General features: G+C 32.0%; 1 protein-coding gene across 3 annotated transcripts; it reads right to left on the bottom strand.

The window, feature by feature from the left end:
- Positions 1–3,649: 3,649 nt before the first annotated feature.
- On the bottom strand, positions 3,650–18,085 carry LOC148626516 (solute carrier family 23 member 1-like). Of its 3 annotated transcripts, none has more exons than XM_088570546.1 (14): positions 17,798–18,085; positions 16,526–16,651; positions 16,117–16,274; positions 15,318–15,448; positions 14,462–14,511; positions 13,229–13,410; positions 12,022–12,160; positions 11,056–11,212; positions 10,486–10,635; positions 9,439–9,542; positions 8,139–8,268; positions 5,782–5,925; positions 5,393–5,488; positions 3,650–4,201 (listed from the first exon to the last, which is right to left on the bottom strand). In XM_088570546.1, exons 2-14 carry the CDS (start codon positions 16,610–16,612, stop codon positions 3,918–3,920), a joined length of 1,812 nt encoding a protein of 603 aa, XP_088426672.1. In that variant the 5' UTR covers positions 16,613–16,651; positions 17,798–18,085; the 3' UTR covers positions 3,650–3,917. The 3 variants fall into 3 exon arrangements, with proteins under 3 accessions (XP_088426672.1, XP_088426671.1, XP_088426673.1); XM_088570545.1 differs by having other exon boundaries at positions 17,805–18,085; XM_088570547.1 differs by having other exon boundaries at positions 17,992–18,084.
- Between the last annotated feature and the right edge of the window lie 4,792 nt (positions 18,086–22,877).

Genomic DNA, 22,877 nt, shown 5'->3' with positions numbered 1-22,877 from the left:
TTGTTGAAAATCACATTTTCCTGATCTTAGATAAAAACCGTGTGCAGACATTTAGGTCGATGCAAAAACTTCTACGAATATTGACGTCCCTGTTTGATCTAATGTTTCATTATGTCATAATAAAAGCTCTTTAAGTAGCAGTTTTTGTAAGAATCATGCAAATTCTGTAATATTCGATACACCAAAAAAAAAGACTACCCATTTTTATTTGTTATTGAGTTGTTTTATGGGTCTATACGATAAAATTGATAATCATTCATTCCAATCTGTCTGTTCTTAGGAGATGAATCACATTGAAATCCATTTCTATTTAAATTATAAAATTTTGTAAATCCTATATTGTGTTGTATTTACACCCCTTCACTTCACCTAATATAATTGGAGATCATGCCATACTGAGCAATATAAATCCTTTTAATATTAGACAGCCGTTAAAAATGGCAAATATAATACAAACAAAATCTTATGAACATCAGACAGCCGTTAAAATGGCGAACATTCTAGAATTTTGATTGGATAAAAGGATAAGTGGTATTCCAGTATAACACCCTTCCTTTGAGTATACCATCCGCTCCGACCGGAAATGTATCTTGTCCTTACCGCACCGGTATTACTGTACATTCCGCCCAAAACAAAAACACCAGACGACATTTTTAAGAATGGTTTTGCAGAGGAAAAAAACACTTCACAATGAGAAATATTAAGTCAATGGATCTTTCAATATGTGTTTATCAATAGAAGGGTGGTATACTGGTTAAAAAATATTCAATATAATATAACATATACTGCCTGCAGTTGAGGGTGGTATACTGGATTAATATTAATATTAATGGGTTTTTTTTTAGACATTTGCTCCCCTCTAAATTTTACTTACCGTTTGCTTCATCTGCTAATGTACATGGCAACTGTCGTCTGTCGCACACTATAATCCAAAACACGATATAGAGAGGACCATTACTGATGATACGTACCATATCTTGTCTTGTCATTGTATGTTTCGTTAACTAAATCTGAGAACTTCCGAATTAAAACTTTACATTCAAAGAAAGGTATATATATACTCAAACGAAACATTTCGATTAGTTCCTTTGCTTATTGGCTTTTGTGTTAAAACATATTTCTCTCACAATTGCATTATTAATACGTAAAACAGTCAATGTGTAACAGTAATTATAAAAGTACTAATTCCTGTCGGTTTATCTATCTAAAAAATAACTATAGCATTAAAAAAAACAACTTAGGATTTTCAATCGTTCTGAATTATTAATGCTCGTTATTATCAAACACTAAAGAATTCAATTACGCGGGAATACGGGTATCAAGACTGTGTTAAGTTTGAGAATTATTTAATCGAGAATTAGAGTCATCCGTGAATTGTAGGAAAATTGACGTTCGTCAAACATTTTCGATATCTGTACCTTAATAACATACAATTTGCTTGTTGAATATGGTTGATGAAAATCTCAAAAAAAATGAAGACTTTCTTATTTATATAGTTGCAAATTATGGTTTATCAGTCATTACGGTTTATCATATACAGGCAAAGGGGCGATAAAGGGCCTTATTGGCCTAAAATTCAACTAAAAATTAATCAATTAATGATTAAATTCTGAATTTTGAGACTTGAACCCTACACAAATGAGAAAACATAAAAATTCTGATATTTCTTCCATTGAAAAGACAGAAAATTTGTTTGAAGTTTACCAATATTTAGATATTTTGTCAAACTGTGCTCCTTTCGATACCTTTCTGGTAATATTTTGGCTAGAAAATAGTGTCCACACCCAATAAACAACTTCATATCTAGTAAATACATTCATTATTACATATTTTATTATATGCAAAAATGTGTAGTTGTTTCTTAAGGTGTGGACAACATTTGCAATTCTCAGCAGTTTTTTTGCTAAATGACGTAAAATCTTGGAACCATTATGACGTCATTTGAATGCCACAAAATATGATATTTCCTTATTTTGATATATTTTACTATGTTATGAATAGCTGTTATGTTATTACAACAAAGTTGATATTTATAGGCAATATTCATAGTTTAATGCCCCTGCACATTTTATCTTTCTGTAGGAGGTATTAATTTGTTGTTGAACCGAACTAAAAAACACAACACTTGTTATATAAACCGCGCGAAAAAAATCTTTCGTGGTATAAAGAATATAAACTTACTATATGTAAACAAGACTATTTCTGTCTCTTCTAAACGGCATCGTGACACATTTTTCATACTTTCCTGTTTTTTAAAACACCTGTTGGTGCTTTCAACATATTTTGATTGTTTATAATGTAATTGTAAGGGTAATCAAGGTGCCAAGATCTAGCAAAAATCAAAAGAATGTAATCCAGGGACAAAGACCAGACATAAAAAACAGACACACATAACAAAAAACATAGTAACCAAATGTACAAAGCAACGAAATAAAATGAGCAACTTGGACTCAAATAACAACTTGGAACCAGGTGCCCGCTAGGATAAGCGTCCTTTTGCATTTCCAGAAACACCCGCCGTGCTCATGTAAAGGTCGAGTCTACGCTAGACGAAAGATGAGAAGAAAAATATGATACGTTGAACAAATCAGTTTTCATGGTGCAGATAAATACATCGTAACGATCTCTGAGTTCATGATGACGACCATAAAACTACTTCCATAGTGACGAAATCCATCTTATAGCAAACAAAACCCTGTTCTATAAGACTAATACAAACAATATGCATAGTTACGGCATAACGTTTTAGTTGTGATGAGAAGCTCTAAAGGGATGTTGCCACAGATAAACAGAAAGGGGACAATATGGAATGAAAACTCATTACGTTGTCGTATAGTTTGGTCAATAATTTTCCATTATCATCGATCTCCAAGTGTAGGTCAAGATATGAGCCTGACTTAACATCATCTGTGGTTTCTTTTATCTCTTTGGGGTAGATGCGATGTATCAAATCCCCGTATTAAGGATTGTTTTATGATAAGATACGTCATTAACATGGCGGAAACTGAAATGAAAGGATCCTGCTAAACGATGTTCCTCCTTTAGGATCAGATCATTTATAAAGTCAGCATTGTAAGAGTGAAGAAATAGGTCAGCAAATAAAGAAAATTCTAACTAAGTATGGAGAATAGAAGTACACGATGTATAAAAAGTACAAAAATCACAGGCTTTATTGTAGTGTTATTGTGTTCTGATAAAAATCTTGAATTGAATGTTTCCAGAAAATCTTTCCAATTTCTAGCATCCACATTGCATTAATACAACCACCGGAGTAACATGTGTCGAGGTAGGACTTGAGACCCTCTTGAAAAGCTGTGAGTATAATAGTGAAGATAAAGTTTTTTTTTGTTTTTTGTTTTTTTATTATTTTACCGTTCAATCCAAAAACGTTGTCATTTCGGTAAAATCAATGTTTTCGAGGATTCAAAAAAGTCCATGGTATATTTTAAATCAATATGAAGTTACAGTTTTCCCTTTTTATGGAATTTCAAATAAAGTTCTGTTTAAAAATGACGCAATTGCACTAAATTCACACGAGCTTACAGATAATGGAGAGAAAAAAAATAATTAGATTGTGAACTAGTGTTTCCATTGCAAGCCAACTCCTGTGCAATGGATCGCTGAACCGTGCAAAGATAAAGGATTCCGGTCAGATTACCACATGATTTAATCAGTATTATACCCGTTCATAAAAATTTTCCAGATGTGATGTTAAGCATAGAAACATTGCCTAAGTTACTATCTATCATACTTTACTTTACATACAGGCGTTTCATAAATATTTGTTTTAATATTTCTTTTGTTTCATGTCTATTTTAAGTAGAATTACATTTAAATTTCCAAAGCTAAATGATACATCATAATTTTAAACATAACATAAAATCTCTTTTACAGATAAAGTCCTCTTTATGAACTCACTATTTCTTTTCGTGGTCAAAACATGGATTATCAGTTTTTAACTCATATCTCCCTGTATTATTATCGTCCATGTTTTTACAGTTACAGCATGTTAAAGTAGGAAACCGGATTTGATCCTCCTTTAATGTCGGACTTATTGGAATATACTGTGTCCATTTCCAAGATCGCAGTTTTGACATTCCAAATGGGAGATCATAGGTTGACAAAGAGTATCTATTGTCTTCTTCCGTTTGGACTGATGAAATTTCTCTCCATACAGAAATTCCCCTCTCCTCTCGTGTGCCTGTTTGCAAATAGAAATTTGCAATACAGTAACGTGTTTAATATTTTTTAACATTACAATTTGAGTGAGTGGTCAATTATAGCTCCCATTTACCTATGGGTGATGTTCATTCCTTTTAGTTGCAACTATCAGCTTATGGTTAACCTGAATTGATCGTACCTAAGAGCAATCTTTCAGCAATTGTTAGACACATATTTACATTTGTTTTTATAATTAATTGAGTTTAAATTTGGATCATTGTGTCCGATCGTTAGAAGACCCCGTCACACCGTCTTTGTAAGAATCTGGCAGTAGGTGAAACAAAGCATGAAAAACACACAATTTCGAAAGTTTAATTTGACTGTTTGCACCACCAGAACCAAGGAAACAAGATTTACCATATCATGTCGGTATATTGAGTAATTATTTAATTGAAATGCACTGAAAATGAACAATTCAAGGGCAGCTAACTCTGTCAAAGGCCATATTTTACTAACATTTTTTGGAAAAATCCTGAGCAAAATTCAGTGATGCATAGCTAAATAATGGTCTTTTCAAATAGAAAATGCATTCTTGACTGAAATTATGTTGCACGATCGGTGGAGTTTCTACATGCATGTTTCTGAATTTTCCTAAATTGCCTCATTCTTACAAAAGCATACACTACGTTCAGTTAAAAACTACAGGGAAAACTATGCTGGAATATTACGGGAGTGGCCTTATTCAAATCATAGAAACACATATATAGAAAATATGTGACACAGTTATTCTTTATATATTTGTACTCTGAAGATCTAGATTATGTGACAACACTTTGCATATTGTATCTTATAATGTTAATGTTATAACTTATGGTCTAAATACAGAACGCTAAATAAAGTGGTATGTCCTGTAAACCATTTATGGTCATCTTTTATAGGATGCAACAGAGCATTCAATGTTGGATTAAGGGGGGACTACTCGTTCCTGTCGTTAGGGTAATGACACTGTAAATACAAAAATAACTTAATGCACTGTACTCGTACTACTGGGGATTCGGTCAATTTTGTTACAAAAGAAATGACAAAAATAGTGATAATCAGATTATCATCACTCATTGTTTTTCCTTGTAACAGCCAAAGCGATAAATGACGAAAATCTATCATTGTAATGTTTAACTGAAATATTGACTGAATGAAAAGGAATTTGTTGTAAAACAATATTTATATGTACCTGGAATGATATTATCTAACACCAATGCAGTAAAACATGCCATAAACATTCCGTTTCCTAGCAACGCAAGAACTACCTGCATGGCATTTTCATTCCCTGAAACATAGTATACAATGCCTTTGTTTTTTTTGTTTTTTTTTTGTTTTATTTAAATTTTTTTTTTTTTTTTTGCTATTACTTTATTTTATTTTTACAAATACTTTTAAATATATGAATTAAAACGATAACACCTTTAAGAATTGATATGAAATTCCCGTTTAGGTAAAGGTTTGTTGACAGCGTTTTTAAAAAATGCTGACTCTTTTGTTCTGAAAACACGATATTTTACCAAATCAATTTTTTTGAAACTGGCATTGTTAAGATTTTTAAGAGCTAGAATATATATATACCTGTTCTGAAAATTGATTCAGTTTCCTTTGTCCATGGTGGCATCGTAAGGCCCATAAATATTGATAATCCAAATACTATCATATTTCGTGACGAATTCAAATCCACATACTGCAGGTTAGACGCACCAACAGCAGCCAAAACACCTAAGATTTTACAATTGCCATTCTTCAAAAATGATTTAAAGAAAAATGAACAAATATGATAATCAAGGGAAACAAGGTTATAGCGGTAATAAAAAAAAATGCAATCCAGGGACAAAGACCAGACATGGAAAACAGACATATACAACACAGGACATTATGCAACTAAAAGCATACATACAATGTAACAAAAGCAAATGAGCAACTCGGACTCCACTAAAAACTGGGAGTATGGGCCAGGTGCACCGGTAGGGTAAGTGTCCTCTGCTTTTATAGAAACACCCGCCGAGTTCTTCATAATTAGTCAATTCCGGGGTAGACAAACGAGGAAAGGAAAACCATGACCCGTTGAATAAATCAGTTTTCATGGTGCAGATGGATACACCATAACGATCCACGAGTTCATGGTGACTTCTGTAGTGATGACTTGCAGCAACATAACCCTGTCCCAGAAGCTTATTTGTTAGAGTTCTAGTGCGATACAAAAAGTCTGCGTAGTTCGGGACGCTTTGGTATAACGTATGAGTTGTGATATGAACACTCCATACGCAGGTGCTGAAGGGATGTTGCCACAGATGAAAGGAAAGTTGACAATTATGAATGAAGTCATCATGTTTGTCGTAAAGTTTAGTCAGTAACTTTCCTCTACCATCGATTTCTAAGTGTAGGTCAAGATATGAGGCTGACCTTACAGTGTCTGTAGTATGCTTTATTTCAAGTTCTTTAGGGCAGATGCGATGTATCAAATTCCAGAAATTAGGATTGTTTAAAGATAATACGTTATCTATATAGCGGAAACTAAGATTAAAGGATCTAGCCAAACGATATTCTTTTTTTTCGGATCAAATCAGCTCATAAGAGTGAAGGAATAGGTCAGCAAGTGAAGAAACACAATTTGTTCCCATTGGAATGCTGACCGTTTGTTGAAAAACATGTCCACTACACTGGACAAATATGTTGTCGATTAAAAATTCCAGGATTTTTTAAACATCTTCCTCTGTATATTTTGAAGATGATTTGGAATTATTTCTTACATATATGAGGAATCTCTACCAATAACTATATATTTGTATCTAGGTTTACCATCTTTTTTGGAAAAACAACGATGTATAATGTTTTTAAGTCGGGATTTTTATTGAGTATGGGGAATAGAAGTATAAAGTGTTGAAAAATCATAGGTTTTAATGCTATTATATTCAGATAATAGTCTTGAACTGATTGTCTCCAAAAGATCTTCCGAATATTTCAGGATCCACAGTGAATTAATACCACTGCGGAGTAGCAAGTGTTGTAGTAGGACTGCAGACCCTCTTTGACAGTTGTGAGTATAGAAGTTAAAAGTTTTGAAAGAGGTTTGGTGTTATATTTTGCAGATCCACCTATGAAACGTTGTTTGTATGGATTCTTGTGGAGTTTAGGAATCCAGTACATAGACGGTAAATCATAATCATCGTCCTTGGTAGAAAGACCGCTAAAACACTACAAATACACCATCATAAAACTCATTTAAAAATAGGAAATGCTTACATAGATCACACCAAACGTCTTCAATAAATGCAAGGCGGTTACACCTAGGATAATTATGCTTGAAAGCCTTATTTTCCCGAGTTAGTTTCCATTAAGTCTCTGGTTTATGAAATTTTAGACAAAAGCATACTGTTACAAATGTCTTTCTGTAAGTCCATACTGCAGATTTCATTTACTTAGTATTATAGTACATAAGTTGACTTCGATTTCATTTCTTTTTACCTTTTCCGGAAACTGTTCGTTCGATAATTAGTGTACCTTGTATTATGATATGTTCCAACTCATATGTGCTTAAGGTAGAAAATATTTGATGATACAAACTTTGCCAAGAAATCTACCTCTCGTTTTCCAAAGAGGAAGATGCAATGTGGTGAAAACAGAATAAAATATAAATATAAGTAACAGGGAAGCCTTGAGCAGAGAATGAGTTGAGATCTGGTGGTTTCAAATGAAACCGATTAAAGGGTAGTTATCTTAAATTGACAAAAAAACATTGTGTTGTGTCTTTTGTTGATCTCTATGAAGTTAGATGAAGTAAACATGCAGTAAATTGAAGACGCAAATATCACTGTCTGCCCTACTAATGCTAGCTACGCGTTCCATTTTTTAATAACCATACACATATATGCTTTTATACAACTGGTATGAACAGGATGCTGGTACCCAAACTGAAAATGTGAAAGGCTTACCAAACAATACAATGAACGATGCTCCAACAATTGGATCTGGGACAGTGACTACAAAAGCACTGAACTTGTTAAAACAGCCAAACACCATCATTAACAACCCAGCAACTAGAACGACTCGTCTACTGCCAACCTAAAATGATAGGCCGACGTTTAAAAAACATGTGTAATAATTATCTTGTATTATTTGATTTTATTATTTAGGACAAAATAGGATAGTGTTGATATTGGAATATTTACGGTACAAGTCACAATAGTAAATGCACGGAATAACTTCTGATTTAAAAAAAAACACTTAGCTTCTGGGGAAAAACAGTTGTAATTGGGTTTCCTTTATTTTTTATTGTTCTCCTTTACTTGCTTGTTTCGATTTAATACCCACAAACAAATCATTACTCTTCAATTTTCTGTCTCTCAATTCCAGGTTCAATATCATTTGTAAAGCAAAACAAATTCACACCGTCAGGGAATTTACACACATCTACATCATGACATATATTCCTGGATTAGTTGCTAAATTCCTATTCTCATTTCTGGTTCACCAAGTTTACAATATTGAATATTTGTGGAAACAATTCGTTCGTTAACACTGTTTAATTTTGTAATACACTTGTAAGTGCATTTCGACAGCATATCAATTCATCGAATTTGTTTAACTGATTTTTTTTGTATTGATGTGTGATGCCTTTTTCCAAAAATATGTTTTTCATGTAGCCACATTGATTGTGATATATTGTTATTCGTATGGCTTTGACATGAATAGCAAATTTCAAAAGCATTGCTGCATTTGAAATTTTTTGATACTTTGATACATTAATATAATAATCTAGCAAGCGCTCTTTACAAGTAATCTAGTTATTCTCTGTCTAAAAATCAGCCAAAATGTGTTTGACGTGTGGCGCATGAAGAAAAAACGAAAAGATACCATTGCCTATTAATAACTTATAGCCTCCAGAATAACCATCTAAGGGTTTTTAAGCTTCTCATTTTCAGATATTGATAGGCCAAACTTAGTAGAAAAATGGAAAAATGGCGGGAACATTTTTCTACATTTTTTTATATAAATAGTAAAACAATATCTACGTCACAGATGCTTCAAGATTAATCTTAATAGTTTTTAGAATTTTGGAATAGTATTGAGGCAAACATAATCGAGAATAATGGTGTTCCACCTATATCCTGATTTTAACATGGAATGGTACTTATTTGTCACAAGATGGATACAACATTTGACAGGTTCGATGTTTAAAACTATATCTATAAATTGTTTGCATCTTAGGGAAAAATCTTGTTTATGGCTTACCTTTGTTAAACTAATAACACCTATATTCTGACTACATGAGGTAACGCCGAATCCAAGTCCAACTGATGCCGACAGAATACAGTCAATGCCTTCGGTGAATATACCTAGGAAAGAAAATAAACTCAATGAAAATACATAAAAAGAAAATCAATAGCTTAAGTATTAAAAAGATATACTTGAATATTTCATAAGCGAAATTAGAATAACGTTAATTTAGATGATTTTTTTTTTTTTTTTTTTAACTGTAAAATTAGAAATCTTTAGATATTTGAATGATTTAGCTGTTTTAGACGCATGATGGATACCACCGATGTTTAATACCCAATCCTAACCGCTACTTTAATTGATGTGAGTCAACTAAACAATGCGAGCTATGCTATACCATTTCTTGTTGAATACTAATTTTTTTTTTCTCTAACACAAACATTTTTCAACAGCATGTTTCTGCCGACATGAATTTTTATGAAAAGTTGCCGCAATATTTACTAGTAATGTTTTTCTTCATCATCTTTCTAATCTGAAAGTAGAAGCGTCCAATGACAGGCAATTTCCATTTCCAGCACAATGCTTTTGTTACTTTGTATGTATGATTTTAGTTACTTTATGTTCTTTGATGTGTATGTCTGTTTCCCATGTCTGGTCTTTGTCCCTGGATTACATTCTTTTGATTACCGCTATAACCGTGGTCCCCTTGATTACTCTTGCATATTTAATGACAAAAGGGGACTTACTTCATAAAAATTACCTCAGATGCCCTACATTTAATATAAGATTCATCATTCTTAAACAACAAAATCAGCGTATAATATGATTTAGATGTAGAAAATTCATTTTGGCACTTAGACACATATTTTACAAAAGAGGTAACAATTTGAATAGGTGCTTCATATTGTATCCACTTGTTTTGATATCATATTCAGATTTATAAATATCGTCCTAAGTTAGGTTTGCGGACAAAAGTAATTCTGAATATGCATTTCTGTAAATAGAAATATGCTTACCGAACAAAATTGTATACTCCTTCAGTTTTATGTAAATGAATTTTACCTCTATTGATTGCGGAGGCAGGTGGAGGAACAGCTCCGGCTATTCTAGCGCATGTGTAATAATCACCAATGGATTCTATAACAGATGTAACCACCCCAGCAATAAAGGCAACAAATAACCCATAATTAAATGTTGGAGCACCAAATTTCCCTGAAAAATACCAATTAAGTATAAATTGTCTGCCGCTACTTGTCTCCGTTTATCCGGTTTGGTTTCACATGACACTTGGTGCTGAGTCACATTTACAATTAAACATCTGTTTCTTTCGTTGGTTTGGTATGGAATATGGTAGTAGATGTATACGTGTTGTTGAGAACTCCGCGACCTTGCAATTTTCCATTGAAAAAAGTCGAATTTTACTTTTTGTTTCATATATTAACTACTCTTTTTGTTGAAACATGCATTTTAGGTATTCTTTCTTACCAACCATTATTCCTGAATTGATGCTTATGGTTGGTTATCTGCTTTTGATTCATATAGGCATATTTTTTAATAGAACGCATAAATCCACTAAATAAACTTGTATCGAACTTAAAACGTACAATTTTTTGTTAAACTATATAAATTTACCTGGATATGGAAAGGAAACCCATGTTGCAGATTTAAGTTCCCTGTCCCTAAGATCTGTCCTAGCGTGATAGCCATAGCTGTCTTTTGACGTCGGAAGAACATCTGATATTGTCAAAATATAACACAGCAGCCACATGATACAGACCGATAATATAACCTATAGAAATATGCTGGAAGTAAATTTTTAGGTGAAAAGGTGTTCAGTTAATATCATCAACAGGAGAAGGAAAAAAACTCATTAAGTGTCAGTCCCTAAAAGAATCAAGCAGTAGGTGAAACATGGCATGAAAAAAATATCATTTTGACAGTGAAATTAACTATTTGCCCCATCAGAATAAAGGAAAACGGACAAGATTTTCCATATCATGCTGGACCAATGAGCTAAATTGAATGTAATGCACGGAAAATGAACATTTCAAGGGCAGACAACTCTGTCAAAAATCTCATTTTCTAAGACTCTATTGAATAATTTCTGTGCAAATGCAATCTTGCAGAGATCAAATAATAGTCTTTTCAAATAGGGAAACATCCTTGAGTGATATTTTTTATTGTCAGATCGGTGGGGTTTTCACATACATGTTTCAAAATTTTTCCCATTTTACCTGATTCTTATAAATACTTACACTTAATGATCAGTTCAGGTGTCGTGAATTCTTTCGATCGATTTATTTTTCATTATGTTTCTGTTTCTTATTTGTTTGGATTTTTTTTTTTTTTTTTTTTTTTTTTTTTGGAATGTAGAATTCGTCCCTTCTCGTGATTTCAGTTTTATTTTTGGCATCCAATCCATGGGCGTACCAATAATTTTCACATAAAATGTATTTTTGGATATATTTCGCTTGTTTTCTAACTTTTTATCATGTTCAGAATTTGACACCATTGACCCAACTCTATGGACTAAAAAATGCAATATTCATACTTGACCTTTTGGATCGAACCAGATTTTATATGCTTGAGGAAACTTACAGAAAACATTTTATGAAAGACAATGTCTGTTGTCTCTTGGTTTGCATTTCTTTCTTGCCCCTGAGACCGTCGCCTGCATGGAATTCTTATATTCAGTTTTGGAATACACTCAGATAATACTATTATAAGTGCTATTGTGCTGAAACAAAATAAGTTCAGTTTTCAGGACTAAAAAAAAAACAAATTGCTGTCCATGAGTTATGCAAATAATATCGAATTTCGTAACCTGCCTTAATTTGAACTCATTGGTTATATATTTCATTTTGTAGGTTATCAGAATGTAATGTACTGCTTATTATGTGTTTGTTTTGTGTTTTGTGTTTTTGCTTTTAAATAAATGTCTCCATGAGAACAAATTTCTTGTAAATCTCTGAAGGTTAAATCAAAGAGAAACTTTTCTTTTCTCAATAATGACAATGAACGAACATACTGTAAAATTTTAATATAAAAATCATAGGTTCTCGAACTTAATTTCGAGATAATTTAGCCTAAATATAGGCGATTTTGTACAAAAATTCATATACATTTTGAAGAGGATTTTCAGTTTCGCTAATAGTTAAACTGTTGGAAGATACTTTTTTAGGAAAAACACTTATATGGAATTATTTCATGTCTAAAAAGACAATTTGGGTCATCATTTTTTTCTTGTAATAATAATACACCTTAAATTCCCTTTTCATTTCTATAGAACATTTTCTCGCCGATTATTGCCCCCTTATAAGTTTCGTTTAATTGATGTTTGATATTTTAACATTTATAGGTTTTTGCCTAACAGTCTTTCTCAAATAATTTGAAGACAATTATTTTCCCCCCACGACACTTGATATCTTCGGTTTGATTTTATTTCTTGACGAGCTGTCAGCTCACCGAGCATGTCAATGTCGGATTTAAATCATGCCTACTCTTTTATAGCACCCGACGTCACTCCCGTTTTTTTTTTTTTGTTGGAGTTCATATTGCAAGTGCTTTACTTTTTTGCGTGCTGTTCTGCTTTCCTTGTCTTCAGTTCTTGTATGTAGTTGTGCACTGTGCTGTTCTCTTCGTGGCAAATATTGATCGTCTCTGTTTTATATTTTCGTATTTTGGATTTATGAAGATTGATGTGTATGAATTGTCCATTTGATTTGATGCTTCGGTACCTTTATTTTTTATTTTGTTTACTAATTTATTGAATTTATTTATTATATTTATTATATATACAGCTTACCCAAAAGCGATTCCCCAGTGGGTTCCTGCCATCTTGTAACCGGTTTCCACTACACCTAATCCCATCATCATTATGGTTGGTGCTACAGTCAAGGGACCTATGAACCTCAACAGAATCACTAAAACACCGCTAGCCCCAAGAAATATTTCAAATACAGAGGCTACCATTATAGAACCTGTTATCTGAATCAAAATGTAAAATATGAAAATTTGATTGCCTTTGAAAATATACTTTGCACTTTTTTCACTATTGATACACCTTTGGAATTGTTATGTCCTAAGAGTAATCATGGGAGCCAAGATTCTAGCAAAATAAAACTAAATTAACAAGTAGAAATAAAAAAAAGTAAATGAGCAACCCGGACTCCACTGATAAAATGGAGCTAAGATTAGGGGCACCGGTAGAGTATGCCTCACCTGCTTTTCACGAAACACCAGAATACCTCAATAGTTTCGTAATATTTGTTAAATTGTATGTTGATTTCGTCGGTATCTTTGCACAGGTTTTACCTTTGGTTTAGTTGTTAAAGTATAATTTTCGTCATAATATATTATTATATTTTTTTTTGCCCGTTTTGTTTTATGAAGTCTTTTATTTGTGTTAAATATTCGAGACATGGAGCAAAATTAACATCCAGCGTGCTATTTGAAGTAAAGATGATTTCTTTAAAATCCGCTATGATAATTCGTGGAAAATTTAAGATAAATCAAGTACGCCTGTTGATAGACTTGAATCATATAATGCTGACATTGATAACCCTACTGTCACGCAAAACTTTATTCGTGAACCGATCAATATCAACAATTGAAGTTGATGGTGAGGGAAGGGTGTTCAAAATTTGTTATTTTATCGGCAATTTCAGCGAAACCACAACTTCTGCAAACACATAAAAGAACTATTATTTGCAAATGTTAAAGTCTCTCTTGCTTGATGAGGAAGATCATTTTGGAGATTCAATATTAATTTGTATCAAGTATTTTGCTATGTATCAGAGTTTAAATGTTTGTTACTATTGCATAATCTCGATCTACATTGTAATTTTGTTCGTTCTATTAATGAAAGCGACCAAATCAATGTACTGAACAACCCGATTTGTTATGATTCTAAATTCCATGTAATCCAAAATAATTGAAGTTGCATTTTATATAGAAATATCTAAGTCTTTAACATAAACATGAACAAAAAAGGCAGGCAAATGTATGCTTTTGATTTGTCATAGTTGTTTATCATTACCATGTTTAAACGAACTTTCCAGTATTCCTCATTTTCGTCGGTTATATTTCCTAAAATGTTAAAACAAACGAAATACAAAACAATCTGACATGACTAACTATATCAGGTATGAGTGAATAATTTGTTCCACAATATGAACATATTTTCACAAGAAATATTTGTTTTAACAGCTACTTTGAAATGTTCTAACACACAAAAAAGAAAAACCATAGCAATAATAACCATCAAATGTCCCATAACGGCTATAAGTCACTTCTAAATACAACATCGTCCAAGTCACTTAAAAGAATTCTATAAAAGGAATATGATAAAATGGCCGTTTTTCATAATTACGAAATGCAAGCCGTTTTAGCAAGTTTTTCAAAGAGAGGTTACTCACCGACACGCGACTTTTTGGTTGGCAGTCTTATTGGAAAAAGGAACAACAGAGTAAACATATTTATTTGAAATTTAAGGAGGTAGGGCTAGGGTAAGGAAAAAAAAATCATTGGAATGTTTGTATTCAGCATTTTACATTAATCATTAATCTCATGTAAGCATCAAAGTAACTTAGACTGATGTCATTCTGTTTCAAATGGAAGCTTGATGGGCTTTTGGGGAAATTAAATATGATACAAACACATGACTGCTTTCAACAGTTGTGTCCCTTACGCTAGGTGTATCTCCTTAAACTACTTAATTATTTAAACGTATCCATGTACTTACTGCAGCTACAATGAGTCAAATATTTAATTTGAGGTGTACTTCTGTCCATTGTCGCCATCGGACAGTTAACCAGTCGATCAGATGTAAGAGTAACTTCTCTTTGCTTGAAATTTTCGAAAACGAGGTCAAAATCGGGGATATTGTTATTTACCTTTGTTGGTATTGCTGTCTGTGTTACCAGTAAATGTGACATTCGTCTCTGGACATTTCCATTTTTCGAAATTAGTCAGTGCTAACATTGGGACGATGTAGGCAAAGGCGGGGCATTGTACAATTGGAAGCCTGTTAACAGAAACCCCATAATAATGGTACGACATTGTTATGGGTGATTCCTCCTCGTTGGATTAATCTATCCTACATAGTAACACCTAGATGAACTGTCCCGTACTACCATACATCGTGTACTAAGTTACAGCCCTAGATTAGTTCTAACATCGTTGGGAATTTTTCAGACCCTTCTATATGTATATATATATATAACCTCAAATATAGAGCGAAAAATGTCTAAAATTATGCAGTTATTTTCATTATACACTTGTTAATAGATTAAAAACAACTGGTATTAAGGAATAATTTGAGAAACAAAAAACAAGATGATAGTAAAACCCAAAGATACCAATCAGATATATGACAACTTTCGACATGCTGTATACATGTTTCAAGAATAACGTCTCATCAGCAGCGTTGGAATCAAATGTATATATATATATATATATATATAAGAAATACTCAAAACCAAAATCAGTGTTTTAGGTACCGGTTATTGTAAATTGTAATATGCAAATTTTGATAAATATATTTTGGGGGCAACTATCTTCGGTTTTGCACTTTAAACAAGTTAAACCTCAGGCGAATGAATTGACAGAAATATTTATATGTTTTTGAAGTAAAAACTATTATGTATTGTAGTTCGTAAGTTCTTAAACTACACCGTAAATTAATCGTATTACCTTACACCAAGAAATGTTTGAATAACGGTGCATAGTCCACAGGCAAACAACATATTTCCCAATAATGTAGACGTCACGTGTATGTCACCCGCAGCGCAGACTATTGTTGCTAGGAGACCAGGTGTTGCTAAGTTTGAACTGAGTAGCAGAAGGTAATGCTAATAGAAAATAATGTTCATATAAATATTTAAGAATTTAAACATTTTATGCAATTTATCTCAAAATACGAATCATGCAAAGAACAGATTAACGAAAACAATAAAGTATTTTTATGATTTGTGATCTCATTTTACAACATCAAGGAACATTTGAAAGTTTGAGTATCATGAAAATAATATCCCATTGTGTCAATGTTTAATCTTATGTATCATATCATTTTAATTTTAATCCCCTTGCCAATAAATTTTACCTGAAGTGCTAGTAGAATTGTAGTTATCCATGGTGGATTATTCTCAACTGTGTACTGTAACCCGGATAAAATTCCTCCTCTTGGCATTTTCTGTTTATATTTGATAAGCACACTATCTTGATTTTGCTAATGTAAACAAGAAAGCAAGAAAATCTATTAGTCGTGAAATATATCTATACTAACGGATCAGGTCAATCTTCTTTGCTTCTTTCTTTGTAATCAGCAAAATGTTTTATGAAAAAAAGAACATTCATATGTACAATAAAACGAAAACTTACATGAATATAGAATGAAACGTTATGCAATTCTTCTTTGAATATTTTCTTTCATACCATGTTTGCGATTGTGACCATGAATAAAATGAAAATGATATACTAATTTAGTGGAAATTAAAATGAATAAATACGTACCATATTTAATGACAGTAAAACGTTTTACCATCCCACCCTTTTATCTTGTGGGAATCAAAATTTGTCGATCCTATTATCCTTGTGTCCCATCCCTTGTTTCATGTCATCATTATCATTTCATATTCATTTTATCATCCCTTTCATGTTCATCGCCTGAATTTAGCTGAAATATTGCTGCTCGGGCGTTAAATCCCAACAATCAATCAATCAACTTTAGAGTTCCCTTTGTGAAAGATGTATGCGGTGATAAGGTAATTACTTTAATTTGATGTGATATGAATCTAGTGTTCTTCAGTTTAAAAGTTGAACCGTTTAATAACTATTAGAAATTTACTGGATATTGGACATAAGCATTATTTACGAAAGGGATTATTTCTCTCTACAAAAATATGACAAACGGCCTTTAGATAACATGAGATTCGTATTATGTTGAAATTAACTTCAATCATATAACATTTGTCCGTAGACATATGACCTCCATTCAACACAAAACTGTTATCATTCTAATCTTTTGTCCGATTGTTCGATGTTTTGTGTAATCATTTAATGATTAATCGTGTGTTTTTATTGCGGATAGTTGCCGATTAATCAGGTGGTCATTTAAACTTATTATTACTTCCGTTTGTAAACAAAAATAAAATTAACCGCTATGTATTATTTTAATATATAAAGAAAAATTGATATAAATCATTATATAAAAACAAAATCGTATGTGTTATTTCTTTTTCTACATGATCATCACATGATCTCATTGCTTCCGCCTGTTAAACCGTTTCTCTCCAATATATACTGAGGAAACTGTGAAGCTTATATCAATTAAAAAGTAACATTGAAATAATTCAACTTTAATAAATATACATACTTCTTACCATACACGAAATCTACTATTACACATAATCCTAGGGTGCATGTAATAATAGTAATGCTCTGAGATGTCTATTAAGAACCGCATCACTAGTACTAATTAGAAAAGAATATGCTCATTAAGCAATCTGTGTTGACATATTATTCGCTGATTCACGTCGGCGAAACCTTTGGCAAAATATATCAAAGTACCTTTCAGTTTCAGCTACACTTTCTTTTCAATACAAATAAACAATTTATTAAGTGTGTGAACTCGTCAGGTAAATCTTGTCATCATTGACATACATATGGTTCACAACTGAATGGTTATTACTGTTATCTTATTTTTAAACGAATTTAATACATTTACCAGGTAGATGAAGGATAATTCACTCTTAAATTCTCAGTTGAATGTATCTGGCATTCATGCAATTCTTAAAAAGAAAAAGTCAACAATGTCACTAAAACGTTTTGTCTTGTAGTTTTTATTTCTACTATGTACAGACAATGCGTTTTGTAAATAATGTATTTCAATAAAAACTAATGTTGAATATATTCATACATATATACTTCATTTTACAAATGTCGTAAATTATTGAATATTATTATGTTTCTGCTTTCCATTCTTGAAATATTTTACGACATTGATAACAAATGATCGAATGCTTAATGTTCATGATCTCAGGCCTTCGGTTAATACTTGCATTGAATCCTATAAGTGTGTCACATGCGCTTAAATGATTAACGATACAACTTAATCTTTCTTATATAAGCAATCCATCACCAACAACGAAGTTTTATTGGTAAACAAATTCTAAAATAACATGTTTGCTTTAGCCGACCATGGCAAACTTATGAAAATTACTCCGATTGTCTATTTAAAAAGGCGATTCGTGACTACGTTTAAATTCTCTATTTGTAATTCTGTATAATTGTTACGAATGAATGAGTTAGTTTATAAGACCGCTTGGCCTATAAAAAGTGCGTGTTACTGTGTGTGTATGACACTAAACTAGAGTAAGACTTTAATTGGCAATTGTATCAAATGAATTTTCCGCAATTCATTTTGATATCTTTGTAAAGGTTCAATGTATAAATAGTTATAAATGAAATGTATCCATTGCCGAATATATATATTATGAATGAGTCTGTTCATTGGAACATTGAATTACTTTATAAATTTGAATTGTGCATTCATTTCATTTTTTCTGCATTATTTATGAATTCATCATTTGTTCTCTTTAAGTGGACTTTACACATGCATAGCAAGATGTAATATTTGTAATTATTCATAGGGCATTTGAACGCCATGCAGGGTATGTAGTTCATGCACTTTGTCAGTTTAGTACTAGTAGTTCTAGTGAACATTCAGTTGTGTTTTATTTTCATTGTGCATTTTTTCTTTATTTTACTTATATTTAACAGTAAATCAACATTTGGTTGTTTTTGACCTTGAGATGCATTTACGAAATATGCGCATTTATTTATTTTTTTCATGTTTAGTTCAGAATACCAAGTAGCTATTTATAAAATTATGAAAAAGTCGTTGAAAAAGCCATATGTATGTCTTGAACTGGTTTCATATACTTTAATAGAGTATCCTATACTTTCTCTACGATTTAAGTATTTAACATGTTTTACATCTTGATTTTTGAATTTCACGGAGTATTCTTTATTATTGTTTCAATGCCCATTTTATTGTGAATTACAACTGGTATAAATGAAATAAAAGAATCCAATTCACAGACTTTGTCACTAGAATCCATGTTACGTAACGAATTCAGTAAAAGTCTTATTCAACGAATAAAATACAACGTGATGACAACTAAATCAGAAATTTAAATCTCCATGTAATATTTCAAATTCTTTGTTCAAGAATAATCAAGGAAACCAAGGGAACAAAGGCTATAGCGGTAATCAAAAGAATGTAATCTAGGGACAAAGACTAGACATGGAAAACAGACAAACACAACAAAGAACATAAAGTAACTTAAATCATACATACAGAGTAACAAAAGCAAATGAACAACTCGGACTCGACTATTCAAATTATATTTCAGACTTTCAAACTATTTTAAATCCATTTAATGTTACGTCAAATGTTTGTCGTACGAAAAAAAAAGCAATTAATCCCATAATATAAATGAATCAAGTATAGAACACTCAATTTCTTTGGTTTCCGGTTGTACCAACCCATTTGATGGTTCGTCAGCATATCACCGAATAAGAATTGTTAATCTTTGACAGATCTCAAAGTGGTTTTACAGATCGGTTCATATTAATAGTACTAGTAGATATTTAAGATTATACATAGATTCAATAACGTTGACTTATATTATACAACCTTTCGAGCAGTCATGGCTAACCTACATCTTAAATTCAGATTACATATCAAACATTCTACCACAGTTGTTTGCAAACGTTTTAAAAACAATATGTCTAGGCCATATTTAACAAAAATACCAGTCGCATAAATATATCAATATTCGTATATTTTGTTTAACAGGGAAAGTTCTTACCAGAAGCATTATATAATATGTTACTGTTGACTTACAATCTTTTCTTTAAAAATATGTTTGACCAGTACTCCTCTGGGGTTTTTTAAGATTGTGAGTAGAATTATACACTTTAGTGTTCTAAGTGTTAAAATATTTATCAGTTATTCTCAGTTTCGAGGATTATAGACACGTATACAGTGCAAATGACTGCTTTCTCTATGTTCTTTGCTTCGTCTTTCATATTATTTTGAAAAAAATAAGAAAGTTTCTATAATCAAGGGAAGAAATAAAGAGGCCAAAAATGTTTAAAGACTGTCAAATTGTTCAGGCCAGGCATATGCTGATTTAACTTGGTCAAGAAAAAATGGAGATCAGACTAAACACCAAGGCTATACCAATATATAACTAACATATAACTGAGAGGGTGGTAGAGCAGTTTGTTACCCCGAGAATATCGTTGTCATCCCAAGGCGTGGCCTGGAGTGACAGTGTATTTTAAATTGGTTACAAATTTTCTATTACCATCTAAGCAATATTTTAAGTTACGTATTTTGTTATACAGAATACATCATTGTCATTCTTTTATGTTTGTCGTTACTTTCTTCATTATAATTGTTATATTTTCTTTTAACTTTGCATTCATTTTTGCAAACTATAAATATCAACTAAATATCCCTGCTCACTAACAGAAAATCATTGAATATTTATTTAATCAAACTGTTCCTGTTTTACGTAGGTCTAAACGAGGCAGTATTTACAACAACCACAGCAACAAAAGGCCAAATGACAAATGCCGTCACCTTTATGAGTTTATAGCTAATCTGATGCGAAGGAAGGATCATCGTGAGGCAAAATCCTTTGAGCCAGTTTCCGCTTTAAAGATGATGTATTATTGAAAAACAATCCTTGTTTGGGGGATTTTATACATCACATCTACCCCCAAAGTACTTAAGATAAGGAATACTACAGTCACTCTGGAGTCAACATCTTATCTTTACCTACACTTGGAAATGGATGGTAGCGGAAAACTATTAACCAAATTATACTACAAATGCGATGACTTTTCATTCCATATTGTCAACTTTTCTGTCATCTGTAGCAACATTCCTTCAGTACCTGCGTATAGATTTTTCAAATCACAACTTACACGTTATGCCAGACAATCATGTTGTACGTAGATTTTTTTGTACTGCAATAGGCTCCTTACAATTAGGCTTCTGGAACAGGAAAATATTGCAACAAGATTGAAGTCCTCACCACAGAAATATTATGGTCGGCATAATGAACTCCTGGACCATTACGGTGTATCCATCTGCACCACGAGAACCGATTTGTTCAACGTGTCATAGTTTTCCTTTCCTCTTTCGTCAACCGCAGTCCTGTCTTTTAATGAGAAACTCGTGGGTATTTCTAGAAAAGCAGTGGACGTTTACCCTACTTATGCAATTGGTTCATGCTCCAGTTTTTAGTGGAAGCCGAGTGGCTCATTACCTCTGTTGTGTTTTGTGTTTATTTTTCCTGGCTGGTCTTTGTCCCTGGATTACGTTCTGTTGATCGTGGCTAGAATATTTGTTCCCTTGACAACTTTTCCAGAAACAGAAAGTTTGTTTTTTTACATTGACGATCAATGAACTATGACATGTTTAAAAATAAAATTTGTCTTTTTGAGCTCTGCAAGGTTAAATTAAATACCACCATTCTTACATTTGTCTAATTGATACCTCAGTATTAATTAAGTATCAATTAATGCCATAATTTAAATAATCTCACCTGTAATTGGCCTTTGTGGTATTAATTACGAAAATGACTGAGGGGAATTAAGGAATATTTTATGATTTAACACTGATTTCCCCATATTTACCGTGAACATAGTATGAATAAAAAACATGTGAAAAAACGACAAACGGTAGTTGCAATGTGGAGAAGGGGAATGTACACCTATTGAAATTTAAAGCAGAATCATTTCTACATAGGCCATCGATTTTACTAATTGTCAAAATGGATGTCGAAAGTAACTCAGTTTTACTACCAACAACTACTTTAAATATATTTATCTGTATTTGTTTACTTTTACTTTAAATCAGTAGGACATTTTTTATACGAATAACATTGATTAATCTTTATACAACATATAATATAGTGTAATGGTTAGCATTGTTAATATTGAATATATTTGATCAGATAAAATGATTTATCATTGCTTAAAAGCAAGGTAATAAAAACAAACACTTCTATTTTTTAGCTATAAAGAATGTTAATGCGGGGCATTCAAAGTGTGCTTTTAAATACTTCATCACTAGTTTTCTGCTTCAAGAACTACAAAAAAGTTCTTACAAAAGGATAAATCGTGTAGTTGTTTTCGTTTAGAACTTTCACAAAAGGTAAGACGCAAATAGAGGAAGTCAAAAATTAAAGAAAAAAGACAAAAAACAAAAAAATGAATTTAATAGCATTGTAAGAAATGGTTTAGTACCTATTCACTCGATGTTTATCGTCGCTTTTATTTGTTTCCTCTGGTATTAAATGGTTTTAAGTGCTACGTCTTTTGTTGCTGTTGCTGTTGTTGTTATGCTGTTATTTGGTTGTTTGTTTTCTCGCGAT

This window comes from Perna viridis, chromosome 2, assembly GCF_037379345.1.
Source record: "Perna viridis isolate PV_CMFRI_1.1 ecotype Kerala chromosome 2, ASM3737934v1, whole genome shotgun sequence".
Taxonomy (NCBI): Eukaryota; Metazoa; Mollusca; class Bivalvia; order Mytilida; family Mytilidae; genus Perna; species Perna viridis.
The sequence above is the reverse complement of the archived record's forward strand: the minus strand, read 5'-3'. Positions and strand labels throughout refer to the sequence as shown.

Bases quoted from the DNA above. Each gene is read 5' to 3' on its own strand.
- LOC148626516 (XM_088570545.1), bottom strand. The intron at 15,449-16,116 runs GTAATACGATTA...TTCTGTTAACAG, and splicing joins CAAACATTTCTTGGTGTAAG to GCTTCCAATTGTACAATGCC. The intron at 13,411-14,461 runs GTAATGATAAAC...ATTTTGATTCAG, and splicing joins GGAAAGTTCGTTTAAACATG to ATAACAGGTTCTATAATGGT.